The following is a 21,653-nucleotide window of genomic DNA, read 5'->3' on the forward strand; positions in this document are numbered from 1 at the left end:
AGAAAGACTAAAATATGGAATACTATGCAGCCATAAAAAGAATGAAAACCTGTCCTTTGTAGCAACATGGATGCAGCTGGAGGCCATTATCCTAAGTGAAATAACTCAGAAACAGAAAATCAAATATCACATCTTCTCACTTATAAGTGGGAGCTAAACAATAGGTACACATGGACATAAAGATGGCAACAATAGACACTAGGACTGCAAAAGGGTGAGGGGTGATATGGTTTGGCTGTGTCCCCACCTTAATCTCATCTTGAATTGTAGCTCCCATGATTCCCACCTGTTGTGGGAGGGACATGGTGGGAGATAATTGAGTCATGGGGCACTTTCCCCCATACTGTTCCCATGGGTAGTGACTAAGTCTCATGAGAACTGATGGTTTCATAAGGGGTTTCACCTTTTGCTTGGCTCTCATTCTCTCTTGCCTGCTGCCGTGTAAGATGTGCCTTTCACCTTCCACCATGATTGTGAGGCCTCCCCAGCCATGTGGAGCTGTGAGTCCATTAAACCTCATTTTCTTTGTTGATTACCCAGTCTCTGGTATGTCTTTATCAGCAGCATGAAAACGGACTAACACAGGGGGCAAGGCTTGAAAAACTTTCTATTGGGTACCATGTTCACTATTTGGGTGACGGGTTCACTAGAAGCCCAAACCTCAGCATCATGCAATATGCCAGTGTAACAAACCTGCACAAGTACCCCCAGAATCTAAAATTAAAAAAAAAATACGTTGAACTGAATAAAAATGAAAATATACCCTATCAAAATTTGTAGTATGCATCTAAAACAGTGCTGAAAGGGAAATTTATACCACTAAATGCCTACATTAGGCAAGAAAAGTCTTAAATCAATAAGCTCCTACCTCATGAACCAGAACAAAAGCAAAATAAAACCAGATCAAGCAGAAGAAAAGAATAAAGAGCAGACATTAATGAAAGTGGAAAAAACAACAGAGGAAAATCAATAAAACAAAAAGCTGATTCTTCAAAAACATAATAAAATGGACTATTTAGTAAATACAGATGAAGATAATATATTTTAATACAAATTACCAATAATATAAATGAAATAGGGGATGAAACGACAGACTCCGTAAATATCAAAAAGATAATAAGGAAATACTACAAACAACTCTACATTTGTAATTTGACAATTTAGATAAACTCATTTCTTAAAAAACACAAACTCGCATAACTCACGCTCCATGGCATAGATAATTTGATTAACCCTATAAATATATTAAGGAAACTGAATAATTAGGCTGAATTAAAGAATTTATAATTGAATTTGAAAAAGAATCTCCAAGCCCAAATGCTTTCACTGAAGAACCAATTGCTAACAGAAGCATTCACACCAATTCTATACAATCTCTTCCAGAAAACAGAAGAGGAAGGAAAACTAAACAACTCATTTTATGAGGTCAACATTACCCTGATACCAAAATCAGACAGACAATATAAAAGAAAACTACAAACCAATATCACTTATATATGCAAAAAAAATTTTTTTTTTTTGAGACAGAGTCTCGCTCTGTCACCCAGGCTGGAGTGCAGTGGCGCCATCTTGGCGCACTGCAAGCTGTGCCTCCTGGATTCACGCCATTCTCCTGCCTCAGCCTCTCAAGTAGCTGGGACTAAAAGCACCCACCACCGTGCCCAGCTAATTTTTTTTGTATTTTTAGTAGAGACGGGGTTTCACCATGTTAACCAGGATGGTCTCCATCTCCTGACTTTGTGATCCTCCCGTCTCGGCCTCCCAAAGTGCTGGGATTACAGGTGTGAGCCAACGCACCCAGCTGCAAAAATTCTTAACAAAATATTAGCCAAAAAAGCCCAGGACTAGATAGATTCACAGCCAAATTCTACCAGTTGTACAAAGAGCTACTACCAATCTTAATGAAACTATTCCAAAAAATCAGGAGGAGGGATTCCTTTCTTACTCAGTTCAAAGAATTTTTAATTCCCTTAAGACTTCCTTGTAGATCCACGGATTAGGTAGAAGTGTGTTGTTTCATTTCAGATACTTACAGATTTTCCTGTTACCTTTCTGTTGTTAATTTCTAGTTTGATTTCATTGTGGTCAGAGAACATACTCTATATTATTTCAATTCTTTTTTTTTTTTTTTGAGACAGGGTCTCTCTCTCTGTTGCCCAGGCTAGTGTGCAGTGGTGCCACCATAGCTTGCTGCAGCCTTGACCTCCTGAGCTCAAGCAACCCTCCTGCCTCAGCCTCCCAACTAGCTGGGAATACAGCTGTGTGCCAGTACACCTGGCTAATTTTCTTTTTTGTAGAGATGAGGTCTCACCATCTTGTCCAGGTTGGTCTTAAACTCCTGGCCTCAAGTGATCCTCCTGCCTCAGCCTCCCAAAATGCTAGGATTACAGGTGTAAGCCACTGTGCCCAGCCTCAATTCTTTTAAATTTATTGAAGTTCTGTGGCTCTGGATGTATTCCATCTTGGTAAGTAGTTCATGAGCAAATAAAATTCAGCAATACATAAAAGGTGTGTGCACTGTGACCAAGTGGGATTTAATCCAGAGATGCAAGGCTGGTAGGACAGTTGACACCCACCAATGAAATCTATCATAATAATAGGCTAAAGAGGAAAAATCAGAATATATAAATTGATGCAGAAAAAGCACTTGACAAAGTCCAACATCCATTCATAATAAAAGTCTAGGAATGGAGGGGACCTTCCTCAATTTGATAAAGAACAGCTACAAAATATCCACAGTTAAAATCATACTTAGTGGTTACTGGCAGAATGGTTTCTCTCTGAGAATAACAAGGCAAAGATGACTACTCTCATCACTCATTTAACATAGGACTAGAAGCTCAAGCCAGTGCAATAAAGTAGGAAAATGTAATAAAAAAATACACATTAGAAAGAAAGAAATCCTTATCTGCGGATAATATTATGATCTACATAGAAAATTCCAAGAAATCTAGAAAAGAAAAACTCTTAGAATGACTAAATGGGTTCCTTAAGGTCTCAAGTATCAAGATCGATACAAAAAATCAATTGTATTTCTGCATACTAGCAATGAGCATTTGGAAACAGAAATTAAACTACACTCACTCAACAAAATGAAGTTTTTAGATGCAAATCTTTTAAAAATGCACAAGACATATCTTACAAGTGAAAAAGAATAATATGCTAAAACTCTAAGCCCATAATATACCCACTTTAAGAAACAAAACATTACTAATATATTTAAAGCCCATTTTGTATCCTTTCTAATTATATTTTCCTGATTTCCCACTCTGTTGTAACCATTATTCTCAGTTTAGTTTTTTATCCTTCCCATGAACTTTTTACACTTTTGGTATATATGTGTCTATTCCTAACAATATATACTGCTGTTCTCCATGAGTCAAAACTTCATGTTGTACTACATGTATTCAGCAATTAACTTTTTTCTCAACATTATGTTTGTAAGATTAATCCACATAGTTTTTATTATTGTAGTTTTATACTTTCCATTGCTATATAATATTACACTGTAAGAATATATGGTAATTTACTCACTTTTCTGTTGGTGAATACTAAATTTGTTTCTACATGTTTGTTATTACAAAGGATGCAGCTAAAAACATTCTTGTGTAAGGGTGGAATTGCTGTGTTATAGGTATACAAATATTTAACTATCAGATATTACTATAGTGGTTGCTGTAATATGCTCGCAGCAACACATAAGAGGGTGCTCATTTTTTCACATTTTCAACAAGTGGCATTAATAGTCTTTTTATTGCCAATCCAATAAATGTTAATGTAATCTCATTGTGGTGTTTAGGTGTTTAGTTTGAATTTCTCCAATTGTCAAGTAAAGTTGAACCTTTTAAATAAGCTTATTGGCCACCTATGGTTCTCTTCTGTGAATTGCCTGTTTATATGTTTTGCCCAATTTTAAATTGAGTTATTATCTTTTTCTTATTGGTTTGATGTATTTATATATTCTGGTTAATAATTCTTTGTTAATTATGCATATTACAAAGATCTTTTTCCAGGTTGTGACTTATTTTTTCACCTTTTAAAATGTTATATTTTAACGAATACAAGTTTTTTATATGGCCAACTTTGTCAATCTTTTTCTTTTTGATTTGTACTTTTTACATCTTATGAGTTTCTTTTTTATCCTATTGTCATAAACATTATCTCGGACATTTTTCTAAATTTTTGTTAAGTTTCACTCTTCCAATTTAGGCCTATATTTTACTTGGAATGAACTTCTGTGTATGATGTGAGATAGGATTGAATTTTTTTTTGTTCCAGTTGTCCCATTACTCTCCCCTCCTAGTTTGTAAGACCCTCTCTCTCATAGATTGTTTCCATAAATGCTTGGATTTATGTACTAAATTCTACAAATGCCTCACTTGGAGTTGGTTAGAATTACATTTATTAAAAAATTTGAGGAGGCTTCTCTTTTTTTATGATACTTGCTCTCCCTATCTATAAACATTCTCTAGGTTTGCATTAATTTCTTCAATAAAATTGTATAATTTTCTCCATAAAGGACAAATGTATCTTTAGTGAGATTTATTCCTAGATGCGTTTTATCTTGGTTGTTGTAAATTGAATGTTTTTAAAGCTTATATTTTCTCTGTGTGGTGTATAAAATTCAATTCATTTCTACAAATAACCCTGTGTATTAATTCTGACAATGTATTATAGATTATTTCAGGATTTCTATGCAGATAGTATAACAAAAAATAACAATATTCCTTTTCTTTCCATCCGTTATTATTTTCTTTTTCCCTTTCCTTTCTTCTTTGCTAAGCTGCACTGGAGACAATCTTCAATACAATGTTGAATAGAAACAACGATAACGTGCATCCTTGTCTCACATCTGAATCTGTCTAATGCTTCACTATTAAGTGTGAAATTTGCTATAGATTTTAGGTAGATAAACCTCTGTGGAAAAAGAAGTTTCATTTTCTTCCTAGTTTAATAAGAGTTTTACCATGAATAAGTATTGATAAGAGGGTGTTTTCTTTGTAGGTACAAACATTTGCAGTATGTATTAATTCAATCATATTCATTGTATTATTCAAACCATTTATTTCCTTTTTCATTTTTTCCTACCTATTCGTACGGATAGGTCAAAAAATTTCTACTGTGATAGGGTTTCTGTTCCCTTCTCTTCTTTCCTTTCCCTCCTTACCTCCCTCCCTTCCTTCCTGTATTGCTGGATGATTGTAGAAAAGTCAGTGGTATGTAAGAAATGCTTACAGAAGCATCAGAAGTAAATACCACACAAAAAGCAAGGAGGGGTAGGAATATTATAATCAGACAAAGTAGAAGTCAAGACAAAAATCGTTAAATGATCCATAAAACACCTTTTACATTAAGTCAGGTACATCCCATTATTAAGATATAATAACAGTTATAAGCCCTTATGAATTGAATAACATGACATCAAAGTATATAAGGCAAAAAGTATAAGAAATGTAAATTACTTTCTGTCTGAATGACAGTACTATCATTTATAAAACTAACAGAATTGCTTATTAAAAGTCTCGTGATGATTAAGCTAGATAATGCATCTATGGTGAGTATGAATACTTCAGGCCACAAACTTTTAATTTTAAGTGCAATCCAAAGTGAAAGAATTAATCTTATTCTCAGTCAATTCAGGACAATCTCAATTAATTCACAGTTTCTCCTCTCTTGCATTTTACTTCGGATTTTATCCAACTTCCAGGGGGTTGTGGGGTTTCAAGGCATCAGGGGAGACATTAGGTTTCTCCCTGCATTCATAAGAAAGTCTTGAGTATTGTCTATTTGCCAGAATGCATGCCTGGTTGTGGCTGCATCCCCATCATTCTGACCTCTCCAGGTTTGTGAACAATCTTCTTCATGGAACTTTGGTTCCCTTCATGAAAGCACATAATAAACCAACTGCTCCCTGTGCCAAGAGCCAGGCTCAGCCCTTCTCTGCCTTGACACACACCTGGTCTTCCCCTGACTAGGGGAAGACATATTAGGATGTAGACATATTGAGAACTTGGAGAACCTGATGCCTGGTAGAGCTCTCTCTGGTAGAGCCAGGCAGTGGGCATGAATGCCCTTCCTCTCAGAGTCCCACACTCAAATGAGATTTCTATGGTACCCAGGTCCCTGAGGTTATGCCTCTGAAGTAATTGTTCTCAACCTTGTCTGCATATCAGACCCTTTATAAGCTCCCAAAATACCAAAGCCCACTATCCATCCCAAGCCAATTAAATAAAAATCTATGGGCAGGGAAGCTCAGGCATTGCATTTTTTTTTTTAAGTCCCCAGAGTGAATTCAATGTGCAAATAGGTTTGAGAACCGCTGCTCCACAAGGTTGAATGGGGGCTTTCTAGAATGATTTTGTCAAATTTTAAAATTTTTGTCCTTCAGCAGTTTATGAGTGATCATATTAACCAACCTCATTAGCATAAAGTGTATTATACTTTTTTAGAATTACTAATTTGTTGAAAAATATGTTATTTTACTGATTGGGTTTACTATTGTTCATATGCTTATTTTTTATTAGTATTTCCTTCTGAACCACAAATTGTTGGCTCATGTCTTTGTTACATTTTTATTCTGGGATGTTAGTGTTTTCTCTTATATTTTTGTGAGAGTGATTCAATATTAATAATAGTCTATTCAATATTAACTATGTGGTTCCCATTTGTTATAAATATTCATCTTAATTTGTTATTGGTCTGCACTTATTTTAAATAGAGAAGTTTTTAACTCTATATTTTCCTATGTAGTGTTTGGTTGTGTATACACATGAATCCTGTCTTCCACGAGTAGCACTGTCCAATAGAGCTTTCTGTGATGATGGAAAGATGTAGAAATATCTACTTTGTCCACTATGGTGGCCACCAGCTCCGTGTAGTTGTTGAGCACTTGAAGTATGGCTGGTGTGACTGGGGAAATGAACTTTTCATCTTACTTATTTTTAATTAATTGAAAGGTAGATAATCACATGTGACTAGTGACTACCACATTGGACAGTGAAATTATAATGGGTTTATCATTATGGTTTTGTGCTTTTTGACCCAACAGTCATTTTGAGAGTTTTCTTCCTTATAGGTTCTAGTTTGGGTGAATTACAATAAAGAAATAAAAGAACGGCTTATATAGTTTATGTTTCTAAGTTTTATTAATGTTCTTTGTGCCTTATGATAATGTGCTCAATTTTAGAAAATCAGTGGAACTGAAAAGAAAATCTGTGATATAAAATTTTGCTACATCTACTAATTCAATTTTACTGATTATGTTATTCAAATTACCTAGATACATCCTCTTATTTTTATCAACTTGTTCTGTAATAGATGGTGTGGGATTTTAGTACCTAATTATAATTGTGTTTCAGTCTCTTTCTTCTTATATATCAAATAGTTTTTTGCTATATAAATTTTGATGTTATGTTAATCAGCTCATAAATGCACAGGACTATTATATTGTAATTACAGATTTCATCTTGTTTCAATGGAAAAGAGTCCTTTTTGTTTCATTGTTGTATTGAATTGTTTTTGCTTTGAACTTTCCTTTGAAAATATCAGTGCCACCTGTGCTTATTTTTATTTGCCTTCTATACCTATCCTTTCAATCTTATCTTTTCAATGTAATTTAATTTTGGTCTCACTCTTGATCTTCTTTAACTCAATTCAAATCTGTCTTTCATTTCAATTGTAGAGCAAAACTATTTTCATTTATTTTTCATACTAAGTTCAATCCTATTTCTACCATTTTGTTTTATATTTTTTATTGAGTTTGACACTGATGTTTTGCTGTTTCACTTATTGGTTTATGCTTTTTGCTATACTTTTTTTTGGTCTTTTCATTTACAATAATTTGGAAGGTATATTTTTCTCTACTCTGATGTATATCATGGTATTTAATTTTTTTTCATTTCCCCCTGTCTTTCCCATTCCCACAATTATAAGTTTAATTAGAAATTACAGACTCAGTTTATAGAATCTCATCTCCATTTATTTTCAAGTACATCTTTAAGAGATATTTTGGCTTTATACTCAATATTTATGTTATTGCAATTCTCTCTAAACTTTTTAGTAATTTAAATGTTTACTACCAATTGTTTTATACGATAACTGTCTCATGGTCAAATTCTTGATCTAAAAGCCAGAAGAGAAAGTGAGGGGAAGGGAGCATTTTGGAAAATATACAGTAATAGAAGAGTCTGCTTGATTTCTGTATTTCAGCAGGAGAGATGAGAGGTGAGAAATGACTGAATTTTTTTCTTTGCATTTATTTTGCTATTCCCAAGATATATATGTTTTTTTCTGTTATGCTCAGGATACTGTGCTCAGTGGAAATACCAAGACTTTGGCATATGGACTCAACTTTAGATGTTATTTCTAGTGCCAGTTACTCTTGTTAATGTTGAAGATTTCCTGGATTTTATCAAGCTATTGTCTTTCACCCCCTTGATAAACTTATTGAATGAGAAGTTTAGGATAGGTAGCTGCCAATATGCTACCACATTAACCAGGTTTATCTGCACTCCAATTTCTAGAGAGCACTATGTTTTCAAAAGTTCATAAAAATGTGTGTATTTATGTATTTTTATATCATCTCATTCCAAAAATATTTGAGAATATTTAGTAGTAAATTCAATTCAATTAGATAAAGCACAAAAAGGACAAGGATATTGGGGCGGAAAGAAAGACAAATGTTTAATATATAAAATGCAAGCTCTAATTGTTAGAGTCACAAAATTAAGCTTCCTGGTAGCCAAAGCAAAGAAAGAAGCAAGCTCCATTCCACAGTATCAAGACTCATGGTGACCCTAAGACCTCAAGTCAAACAATTGCTCAGAAGCAGCACAGCTTTTCTTGATAATGACTTCAGAGACTTACTTGCCCAATTCTCCCAAAGGAGGCACTGTATGAAGGTATGGACCACACTCTCAGTAGCTTACAGGCATTAAATACAGTCTTGAGTTTGACAAAGCCATTTCTATTTCTTGTAATGACATCTAATGTAGACTATAGAATACGAAATCACAATTCTCCCCATCCCCACCAAAGGTGTGATTTGACAGGTCTACATGTCTAACTATGTAGGAAGGCACTATTATAGAATGATTCACTGTGGGAGACTGCTGTCAGAATTCCTGAGTTCAAATCCTGGTTCAGCCCTTTGCTAGGAGTCTGACTTTGGGCAATTTACTCCGCTCTCTGTTTCTTCATCTGTTAGGCTTAGTCACGGAAGGACTGATGGTGGTGTCATTCACAGAATAGTGGGGGACAGGGTGGGGGAGATGGATGGGGGCATATCATGAATCAGGTTGAACAATGTCAGGCAGGCCTCTAGCCTCAAGTCCTCAATTCCCTGTGGCTGCATCTTGGAAGAGAATTAATAGTCAAGTGGTGGAAAATAGAAGAGAAAAAAAAGAATTCCATTGATTCTAAGAGGACATTTTTCACACTTTAATATCTCTAAACTCAGGGCACATTTAAAAATTGATGGCATGCCATGGCTGAACAGGCAGCATTGTTTTTCTTTCTTGGTGGAATAGAAAATGATGTTGTATATTACAATGTACCACATCCTAGATTCAATAAATTATGGTAGCAATAATTATTGTAAGAGACCAGCCGCTCCTCAGGGGCAGCCAAGGTCTGTCTGGGAAGGTGGCATGGATCTGACTAAAGTTCTGACAATCCAAGACGACCATGTCTGTCCAGTTAGGGTGCTGTCAGGTGAGAAGGTGTTCAACAGAAGCACAGTTCTCTTATTTTAAGAGGAATCCTTCCTAAGGCTAATCCTTGCTGCCGTTCCCAGCATCCTCATAATGATGAAAAGGAACCAAGGAGCTGCTGCATATAGCAGGAAACTTCTTTTGTTTGCCAGGAAGAAGAGTCAGCCACAAATACACATGAGCATATGCAGGTCAGAGGGAGGCAGGGAGCAAGTCGACAGCCTGCCAGGGGTCTCTCCAGTACCACTTCCCTATGGTTATATGTTTTTTTTCACCAGTCAGCCAGGACTGTGGAGAGATCATTGCCAGTGGATGCTTTCTCTGACCTTTCCTTCCCGCATGCTGTTGGCAAGACTGGCCCCAAATCCAACGGGAAGGATATCGGAGACCACCGGGTTTGGGGCACAGAGAAACTCACAAAAATGTGGGAGAAGCAGAACTAGCTACACCATACCCATTTTGGAAGAGGCTACATCTACCTTCAAGGGAAGTTTATGCCCCATTCCCCGTGAACTGTCCGTGTAAAGTGCTTGTCAAATGATCGATGCTCCATATAAACATGAGCTATTTTCCTTTTATAAGTTTGTTTGCCCAGACAGGTTTGGAAGGTATGGAAGATCTATTAGGAAATCCCAGGAATGCAGCTATTTCATGGTGTGTGGGAATGCTGGGGGAGGGGAAGACCTAGAAGCGTCCCTGTGGGTTGAGGGATCCACGCACCTTGGTCTGCCCTTGGCTGTCCCAGCTCATGTCTATTGTCCCAGCAAAATTATTAACAGAGGTCCCTGTCACCCTCAAAAGTATTCTCATGCAGACAATAATTTCATGATCTCTCTACAGGTGGCTCATGTGAGTCCAACTTTCTGTTTCCTTTCATACACGTGAGAAATAATTTAAATATAGAGAGATTAAAAATGGAATCAGTAAGATATTCAAATGCTTGAGAACACAAATCTCAAACCCAAGAAATCAGGAATAAATAAAAACACACATAAAAATAAATACCATAGTATAGGACATTTCTATATTAGACTTGTTAAATGTAGACACTTGAGAAGTTAAGAGAACTATTCTAAACCAACAGTTCAAACTAAGTATTTTTAAGGTATAACATTAAAACATGTAATAATAAATCTTAAAGGACAAAATAGAGAACCTAAATATTTAAATAGATGAATTGCACAATAAGATGAATATAAATAGGAAACAAAAGAATAAAAATAAAGTGAGAAAAACTCATTAAAGCAATACACAGCTGCATGTAATACACACATATATGTTTACATTTGTAATATATTTATAGATACATAATATTTATCTCCTTAGCAAAACAAATAAGCCAAAATCTAAAAGAGAAATGGGAAAAAATGAAAATTAGGCCTTAGCTAGAAGTCTATGAATAGCAACAACTCTTAAATTCTGTGGTCAAATGGTCTTCTCACAGTGCGGTGCCCACGCAATGTCTGTGGCAGGGGGAGAAGAGGTGTGGGGGCACCTGGAAAATGTACCTTTCCTTCCTCTCCCAAATCACATCAAATCCCCTAAAACAAACACTTCTCATAGCAATATTGGTGAGACATTGCCTGCATATTCGTACATGTGCCATTTAGATTTCCAAATGCATAAGCATTCTATGTTATCATTTTTTACTTTTCTGAAAAAAACCTTCCCTAAAGAAGTTGATTAATGAAAATACCCCAATCCCAAATGCTATTAATAGCACAGGGTGTTGTTTAGAAAGATGATGAAATTAACACATGAAGAACAGCTACTCAGTACAAAAATCAGCCTAGCACCAGACAGGATCTATGGTATTACTCTTTTTAAAAATCACAGGCAGGAAGTTTCGTCAAACAAGAACTCTAAAAAATGAGAGCAATTTGATTAACTAATTACAATGCTTCCACCAATCAAAGTGGCTCCACTAAGGTCTTATACAACTTGGTTGCATTTAAAAAGGAGAAAGTTCTGCAGTTATATATTTTCTCTTGTTTACTAACATGTAAAAAACTTCAGGTTTTTTATTAACTCAGGCAGTTGTTGGCATGAGAGATTAGTTTTGCAATTTGATGAGGTGCATTCCACAGCACGTTAAATTAGAATCCCAGATACTTAAGCCCCAAATCTAATTTTCACCCTGGTTTATAAGGTTCTCTTGAAAATTCCATTATCGTAATGCATGCCTCTAATTCTCTAACTCCTATAGAAGACCACGCCAATTATAAAGTCAAAAATATTCTGAATTGCCACTGTGGAATATTTAAATTTTTATATTTACTGGATCATTGAGCTTAGGTACAAAGCTCCAACCTATTCACCTAAAATTGCAGTTCTTATAAATTATAGCAAAATTCTGGATCTAACTATGAATTCTGCAAAATAAGGATTTGATCAAGCCACTCAATTTGCCTAAATAATAACTACACTTGCTTGTTCTTGGGCAGGTCCTTAAAAAACTAATCAGTATGTAGTTCAGAAAGCCAGAGGATGGAGGGAAATGGAGACACAGGGAAGGCAAGATAATGGAAGGTGAAGGATGCTGGTTGATTTCATTGCACCAGTGTTGACAACGTGATTTTCACTTATGAAACTGAGCTACGGATGAGAATGTAAACATTTCCTGTAACTTTCCCCAGGACACTGCCCAGATCACCAAAGTGCTTGCTCCCTCATCTTCTCAGGTCTTTGCTCACACATCAATGTCTCAGGTCTTCCCTGATCATCCTATTTAAACATCTCTCTGTCTAGAGCCCCCACCTACACCCCACATCTTTCGCTTTCCCTGCTTCATTTGTCTCCAGAGCACTTTTCAACATCTAACATTTATTTTAATTATGTATCGTGTTTACCATTTGTTTCCTCTTATAAAACTGTAAGCCCAGAAAAGTAGAGATAACCTCGATTCTAAATTTCTAGATTGTGATTACCTTGTTTTGTTAATAGGACATGTTGCTTGATGTTGCTAATTTTTGAGCTTTATGAAAATGCTATCATTCTGTTTGTTGTCTCCTGAGCCTGGCTTTTTATGATCAACATTATGCTTTTGAGATTCAGCTTCGTTGATGGCTGAAGCTATAGTACATTCATTACTCTTCCACTTTTCCATTCTCTTGTCAACAGCAATTTTGGTCTTTCCAGTTTTTTGCAAAGCAAGCAGTTCTATTATGAAAAATCTTATGTATGTCTGCTGGTACACATGTGAAAGAGTTTCTCTGTGGGTATATCCAGGAGTGGAATTTCTGGTTGCAGGGTAGACAGGTCTTCTTATTTCCCAAGTGGGCTCTACCAATTTGAGCTACACAGTAGTATATAAAAAGTTTCTGTGAGTACACTGTTTGTCCAAACTTAATATTTTCCAGCTTTCCAATTTTGGCCAATCTGATGAATGTAATGTGATATGTCATGCTGGATTTAAAAAGCATTTCTCTAATTATTAATGTAATCAAGCATCCTTTCATATTTAGTGACCATTGGGTGTTTTCTATTCTGTGAAATTCCTATTTTTGTGAAATATTGTTTATGTCTTTTTTGCCTGTTCTTCTATTTAGTTGTCTTTTCCTTACTGATTTTAGGAGTTCTTTCTAAATGCTATCTATTAATATTTTATCTGTTGTACATACACAAACATGTTCTCCTAGTTTATGGCTTAATTATTATCCTTTCATCTTTTTTCCCCCTCTCTTCCTTGTCACACTTTCCCCTGGAATATCTATGGATTTGGAACAGGAGGAGAACCCATTCATGTCAACTTCATTCGTCACATTATGCAGAAATTCCCAATAGACTCTTCCTTCCTCTTAAATTTTCCCATTGCTAGCATTTTTGGTAGACTTTCCTAGATAACTTTTCAAAAAAAAAAAAAAAACACAAAGCTAACCCCTCTGGTGTGCAAATTATTCTGTTTCTTTATTAAATTGGGGAGTAAAATAATCATTTTTATTTCTTCCTTTGAGCACCATTTGGAGTTAAACCAATTTCCAATATTCCTCCATAACCTTAACTAACTGAACACAATGCATAATTTATAGGTAATTTGACAGCTGCTACAATGCTTAGCACATTTTAATGCCATTTGTTTCTTGGAATTCTTTGCGTAAATGATATTCTAAGAGTCAAAGCTTTCTTTTTGTTCTTAATTTTTCCTTCCTCTAAGCTTTTAATTTTGCATGAAATTTGACATTAAATCTATAAAGATTCTTGTTCCAAGATTAGATCTAGATTCTTGGTCAATGATAACATTTGTAAGAAGAGGGACTCTGTTGATTTTGCTCAGCAATGTACTCCTGGTACCTAGCATCTTATCTGGCACCTAATAGCTTGCCCAATGTATACTTGACTAATGACATATGTAAAGTATACAGCACAAAATTGTCTTTAAGAATCTTAAATATTTACACTATGGACTAATATGTCTATCTCTAGAGATATATTCTAGGAAGGAAATCTGATCAATGCAGACATTTACCTACAAAGATGTTCATGGGATTGTTTTTTATAATAAAGTTTGGAAATGGTGAATGTTAAATGATCAACAATGAATTTGTTTAAATAATTATGGAACATCTACATAATAGACTGTCATAAAGTCATTAAAACACATTTTCAAAGAATATTAGAAACGTATACAAAACAGTGCTAAGTGAATAAAACAACATGGAACTGTATATTTAGTATGATACTAATTTTGGCATATGGCACATAGGTGAAGGAAAAACTGGAAAGAAAAATACTAATATTTTTCAGTAGTTGTCTTTGGTTAGTGAGAACTACCACATCACATGGGTTGGAGGCACCTTGAAATCAGTACCAAGCTGTTTCAGCTATGTATTTCTATAGCTTAGCTCAGTGCTTGTGAATTGTGGTACTCAACAATTAATGAATTAGAATAGCACACTTAAAAATAATGAGAATTCTTAATCCTGCATGGCCCTTTTCACTAATCTGTCATTGGTCACGTATTCTAAAACTTCATGTATCATCTCAAGTTTCTGCTTGCAAAACAGGGGGTGGGCCATGCCCTCCAAGGGCACTCTAGGGACTGGAAATGGCAGAGGCACCTCAAGGACTTTTCATCGTCTCCTTTGAATGCCTGCAGACTGTGCTGACAAAGTGTGTTGTGGAATCTGTGCCTTAGCTGCTTGAATTGAACCCAACATGCAGCATCCACAGCAGAGTGTGTGTGTTTTTGTTTGATTTGAAATAGAAATATTTCCATTCACTCTTGGTGGGAGATTGTCAAACACAAGGCACTAAACATACTGAATTACCTATTGTACCATGGCTACATTTTGGCTACTTAAGGATGATTTGGGGATATGTTCTCACTCTAATTTTTTTTTTTGTATTACCCATTGGCTGCCAATATCTGATCCTGGGTTGACTATGCATGACTCCAGCAGTGGTTACTGTGGGGCCTGGGCTTCCTGGGCCATTCAATTATAGGATCATGTATTAGTCTGTTTTCACGCTCCTGATAAAGACATATGTGAGACTGGGTAATTTATAAAGAAAAAGAGGTTTAATGGACTCACAGTGCCACGTGGCTGGGGAGGCCTCACAGTCATGGTGGAAGGTGAAAGGTGCATCTTACATTGGCGGTAGGCAAGAGAGAGAATAAGGACCAAGCACGAGGGGTTTCCCCTTATTAAACCATCAGATCTCAAGAGACTTATTCACAATCACAAGAACAGTATGGGGGAAACTGCCCCCATGGTTCAATGATCTCCCACCGGGTCCCTCCCACAACATGCGAGAATTATGGGAGCCACAATTCAAGATGAGATTTGGGTGGGGACACAGCCAAACCATATCACAAGTCCTCCGGCCTGAGAGCCCTAGAGGTCCTCTGGCAGAAATGATGCAGAGGACTTTGGGAATGTAGGGAATGTGTTCCTGGTTCCTCAGCAGAGGGTCACTCTTACCTGTAATCACTCTCAGATAAGATCTTCTAAGATTGGCTGATATTCCTGTGGCCAGCCAGGAAGGAGAGATTCTCCTCAGCATCGCAAGTCAAGGAATGGGCATGGATGCAGCAGCAGAGACAAGGCGACCCCACAGACCACAGAGGGCACAAGCCACACTGTCTCCTTGAAAGAGATGGTGGTGGTTGTGGTGAGTCCTCTAGGAATCTAGGAAAATAATAACAGGAAGACAGAAAGCTCTAAATTAAGGAGGTGCCCCAATCCTTCCTCCACCTCAAAGCTACACTTTCAGTGTTTCACTGAGTGTGATCTGCCTCTGCCATTCATTTTTCTTCATTAAAATTCCTTTGCCAAGCTTTAATTCCCTCGCTCCAAGCCCTTTGTGCTCTCTTGCCTGAGGTAAGCCAGGGGTTTGGACCCAGGAAAATGCTCAGAGTTAAACGCCCAGGGGTAGCCAAGGCATTGTTTCTAGGGTCAGGCACTGGAGCTGCAGGGTCACCAGGCTTCAGGGACCGCAATAACCAAGAATGGGCAGAAATGCAGAAGCCCCCATTCATTTTTTAATATCACATTAGCCTCCCAGGTTTTTGTTTGGCACCAGGGAAATGAGGGTGCCTTAGCAAAGGTGGAGCTTGAGAGCCCTACCAGTCTGGCAGAATGAGGGCTGGAAATGAGCTCTTGAAACCAAAGTCTTTGTAACAGTTCTATGCGCCATTCCTTTCACAACCCAGTTTGTGGTGCAAAATTCATACCCATCGTACTCACACCCTCCGGAGTTGTGGAGAGTGTACCGATAACAAACTTGGGCTTCCCAAAGACTTTAGGGACAAATTCCAAATGACATCAACGAATATGGGAGTCAAAGACTCCCATAAAGCAAGAAGTTTTTTGTCTTCCAGCAGATAACAGCAAAGTGTTAATCTTAGCATTGGCGAAATACCTTCTGTCACCGTCAGCTGCCTCGGTTTTCTGTTACCCCTAAATGCCATTCGTGGTTTTATATTCTACCAAGTGTGCGTCTCTTTACATAATTAACAACTTCTGCAGTGGTTAATGGATAAGGAGAAAGCTCTCTAAGGAGGCGATCTTAATTCATTCCACGTCTGCTACAGGAAGACACGCGCTTCTGTGCCAAGCGTAGACATGACATGATGGGGGATTTACACATGGCCTTTATAGAGTAATTTACTAGCAAACTTGGGTGTATATTATTGTAAACTGCTGTATACCATGTGATTACAAGATTAAGAAAGAAGGAGTGAATTGCTAATCTTGTCAGTCCAACTGTTTTCTTTCTTGATAACATTTGCGTTATTACACTTTGGGTGATGAAAGACTGTAATTGGCTGTTGACACTGATTGAAGGAAGGAGACGTGGCTTTTTCAAAAAAGAGAATTAATTAGCTTGGTGAGGAGGGTAACAATTCAATCTACAGCTCTCCCAGCTGCAAAACAGAAATGAACTGTCAAAGAGTGTTTTCATCTCTTTCTTTCCCACCTGTTTTTCTCCTTTTGATGACATCTTTTCCTAGATTTAACACATTTAAAATGGGCTCACCAAAGAAAGAGGTGTGTGGGGTGGGGGGAGCTGAGGAGCCTTTAGAAGAAAAACAGAGAATGTAGCTTTCAGGATTCACAGCAGAAATACTGTAAATGTGAGTGTGTTCTATTTGCATGTGTTTAAGCAATGTTTAAGGAAGACGTCACCGACAGATTAAGCTCAGCCAAATCTCTTTATGTCACTCAAGTTGTTTTAAACCAGTAACGAACACCTGAGACCTCGTTGCTTGTCTGGCAGTCGGAAAAGGATAATCTAGGTAAGTTGACAAATCCTGGTTTACTTGGTTGAGTCTCCATGGAGGCTGATTGTATGATTAATGAAAACTTGCTGTCCTACAAGATACAGCTATGCTTGAACTGCAACCGGTTCAATATGGCACCTTTTCACCCACAAGAAACCCCAGGTCCAAGAGTTAGGAGGCAGAAGTGAATGGCTTCTCGTTGTTACCCATAATAACCCCTTGCAAAATTTTTATTTCTGATCCCCACAACTTCAAGTGCTGCTGGTCTAGAAGTTTTAGTTCTCAAGGGAGGAACGCTGTCACCAAGGAGTACAACAAAGGTTTAGTTGAGGAAAGAGTTGAGACTGCCACCTGGTCACATTTGCCTTTGTATGCCCCTGAAGCAGTAGGCAAGAAAGACAATGACTACAGTTGCTGGGGGAATTGATCCTGGTTATCAAGGGGAAACAGAGTTCCTGCTACATCAAGCAGATAAGGAATATGTGAAACTCAAGGTATTCCCTGTGTACCTTTCTTAGTACTTACATGTCCAGTGATAAAAGTTAATGAACACCACCACCAGTGTAGGCAGGAAAGGGAATCAAGGTTTTGGTCCTTCCACAAGGTGAAGACCCATGACCGGCAGTGGAGCTGGCAGAGGGCAAAGGGAATACAGACTGAGGAGTGGAGTATGGCCTCATGCACGATTGCTAACATAAGGACTATAACCCTGCATATCTTACTCCTTGCATTGTTACATACATATTAGTATATTACCATCAGTGAATTGATTTTATAGAAGATGTGTGGTTAGCTTTTGATTTTTGGCTTTAGGGTCACAGGATTATCAAAGGGGAACTGCCAACTGAACTAGAAATGGATATGGAGACTTAAGGGACTTTGAGTCTCCATTTTGGGAAAGAATGAGAGCATGTTCATTTGCATGAAGGACAGTCACATCATATTAGGAGCATGCTGTTGTTGCTCTCATTATTTTTGTCTGGAAGTTAAACATTATTGTTGAATAGTCCACCACGGGGGTGGACTGTGCTGGATTGCCAGTTGCCAAGTCAGCTGTATTTCCCCATTCATTTCTCCCCTGTACCAGAGGGGCTGGGAGTCTTGGAATCTACATTTCCCATAATCTTTGCTGACAGCTTTCTGGGATTCCTCTAATGACAGTTACTCGAGGTTTGGAAAGTGGAAGTGAAGCAGAAGGCGGAAGTGAAGCAGCAGGCATCGGATTGTTCCTCTGGCAAGTGGGCTTTTGCAGCTGTGCCATTTTACAGTGGCTTCCACTTGTTTTCCTTGACAACTTCCTTGAATGACTGACCCAGCCCCAATGTGCCTATCTCCTGTGAAAAATAAACCATCAGATTGGGACTGGTTTGAGTTTCCATTACATGCAATTAAACATAATCCTGATAAAATCTGCATAAAAGAGATGACAGCTAGTTTTCATTTTCTGACAAAATTACGCATGCAAACACATGCAAACACATCTGTAGAGACAAATGTTTTCTAGAACTAAAAACTGAGCCATAACATTGATCCTTTTTTGAGCGGGGGATATTAGGCAATCCGGTGGATAATGGCTGAAGTATTAAACTCCATTTGTGTCAAAGATACTGAATCACTGAAAATGAAAACTCGTGTAATGATCCTTGCATAATGGTTGAAGGTTTATTATCAAAGGATAATTCAAGGATGGCATTTATCCAGGTAGGTGAGATAATAGAATTTAAATGTTTTCTGGGACAGAACTTGGAGAAACTGAAAGACCAGTTGATATATACATTAAATATTCTGCAAATTACACCTACTTAAGTAGCATTGATTGATATTTTGATTCAATTACCTTTTTCTATTCTGTATATTTATTATTGCTGATTAACCTGAAACTCATATGCTACAGATACCAGAGAAACTGGGTACGTTTTGATGTGAACATTTGAGAAGCAGAATGGCTTCAGAGTCCTGTTTTGCTGCTAACTTCCTGGATTTTATTTTCTTCTTGCTGGTTGATATGGCTTGGCAATGTGTTCTCACCCAATCGCATGTTTAATCGTAATTCCCATATGTCAGGGGAGGGACCTGGTGGGGGGATTAGATCATGGGGGCAGATTTCCTCCTTGATGTTCTCATGATAGTGAGTTCTCGCATGATCTAATGGTTTAAAAGAGTGTGGCACTTCCCCTTCCCTCTCTTTCTCCTGCCACCATGTGAAGAAGGTGCTTGCTTCCCCTTTGCCTTCTGCCATGATTGTAAGTTTCCTGAGGTCTCCCAGTCCATGCTTCCTATTAAGCCTGTTGAGCCAGTGGAAGTGAGTCAATGAAACCTCTTTCCTTCATAAATTTACCCAGTCTCAGGTAGTTCTTTACAGCAGTGTGAAAACAGACTAATACACTTGTACTACAGAACAGATCGTAAGTTCTTAGAGAGGAAACAGGACATGAATTCAGACACATGATGACATAACAGACTCAAGACATTGATGACATTTAGCATATAAAAATCTACACCAAGCAGGAACACACAGGGCAAAGGGAGACTGTAGTCTCGTTACTGAGATTTTCGAGGAGGCATAATGCAGGGATTTAACAGTATGCATTCTGAAATCAGATTTCATGGGCTCAAATCCCAGCTCCAAAATATAAGAGTAATTGAGGCAAGTTAGGAAGCTCATCTGAGCCTCAGATTCCTTATCTGTAAAATGAGGATAATTTTCTTGTCAATGATTTTTCATGAGGACTAAATAAAGTGTCTTGCATGTAGTAAATATATGTTTACTATTTTTACTATGTCACTCCATTTAATGGCTGGAATGGAACCTATTATTTTAACAATGCTAAAGATTCTGGGAAATCGATTCAGATTTATGGCCTTCCAGAAAGGAGCGTTTCATGCAGTAAACTTCATTCAAAGCTATTACAGGAAATAATAAAACTCCAGTAATTATAATCATAAGCTCCCTTGGCTTTAGAATGCATCCGTACATCATGGGGTCACATGTAAAAATGGGCCATATGCTAATTCCTTGAAGTGCTGATTAAGAAACAATCAGATACTAAAATAATTTTAATGATGAGATAATTTTATTAATTTGCAGGTAAAGAACATTACTGAAAAGGTCTATTAACAGACACCTGCATAGCCAGATGTGCTTTGTTTTTCCTTTTAAAGAGAAATTTTGACATAAACACACATTCAACTTATTGACATGTATTCATTTCTTATGGCTGCCTGATATGGTTCGGCTGTGTCCCCACCCAAAGCTCATCTTGAATTGTAATAATCCCCACGTGTCAAGTGCGGGACCAGGTGGAAATAATTGAATCATGGGGCCGGTTTCCCCCAGGCTGTTCTCATGCTAGTGAGTGAGTTCTCACGAGATCTGATGGTTTTATAAGTGCCTGGTATTTCCCCTGCTTGTACTTCTCCTTCCTGTTGCCATGTGAAAAAGGATGTGTTTGCTTCCCTTCCGCCACGATTTCAAGTTTCCTGAGGCCTCCTCAGCCATGCGGAACAGTGGGTCAGTTAAACCTCTTTCCTTTATAAATTACCCAGGATTGGGTATCTCTTTATTAGCAGCGTGAGAATGAATTAATGCATTGCTCGAATGCTGAATGTAAGATGGGGACAAAGAAATTGGATCTTTGCTGACACCCACCTATGTGCTTGGAGCCTTTATTAATGAGGGACATCTCAGCCTGAGATACCACTGTATTATCTGCAATTGTGTTTTGCTGCTAGCACCAGAATCACAGAGTTCTGTGTAGAAGTCTCCTCCAGTAACGAGATGTTACAATTTGCTAAAGAGTTGACCTAAACCATAATTTAGTCCCCCAGAAGGTTCTTTACCTTTTTGTAGGCCTGTGGTTCATAACATCTTAGAGTTCAACACACTCTAAGGCCTAAATCACTTGAGAGTGAAAGGGCTTCAGAAGCAGTGAGACCACTCCTGCGTGTAATGACAGGCCCAGGGCTGTTTAAGAACATCCAGACTGATGTCCTGATAAAAGAGTAATGCCATTTTTAAAGAGATGAATTTTAACTATGCTATATTTAGTGCAAAATTTCTCATTTGTGTTTCTTTTTGTGTTCTGTACCTGGGGGGTTACTGCGTAACATGATTAAAAGTAGGCTGGGTGTGGTAAACTGCATAGAAGAGTTGCTTTCCACCTGAGGTTTATTTAAAAGCAACATATCAAAGACAGAGGTGGTCACTGCAGCTTACAAAA

At 37.5% G+C, this 21,653-nt stretch overlaps 1 protein-coding gene across 1 annotated transcript in view; it reads right to left on the reverse strand.

Moving 5' to 3' along the window:
* Positions 1 to 17,348: 17,348 nt before the first annotated feature.
* The window catches only part of SLC35B4 (solute carrier family 35 member B4), a 32,637-nt gene continuing 28,332 nt past the window's right edge, over positions 17,349 to 21,653 (reverse strand). The window contains exon 9 of the mRNA XM_030825833.1: positions 17,349 to 18,767. Within this exon, the coding sequence (XP_030681693.1) occupies positions 18,595 to 18,767 (173 nt within the window). The 3' untranslated portion in view covers positions 17,349 to 18,594. The remainder of the gene's footprint in view (positions 18,768 to 21,653) is intronic.

This window comes from Nomascus leucogenys, chromosome 13, assembly GCF_006542625.1.
Source record: "Nomascus leucogenys isolate Asia chromosome 13, Asia_NLE_v1, whole genome shotgun sequence".
Lineage (NCBI taxonomy): Eukaryota > Metazoa > Chordata > Mammalia > Primates > Hylobatidae > Nomascus > Nomascus leucogenys.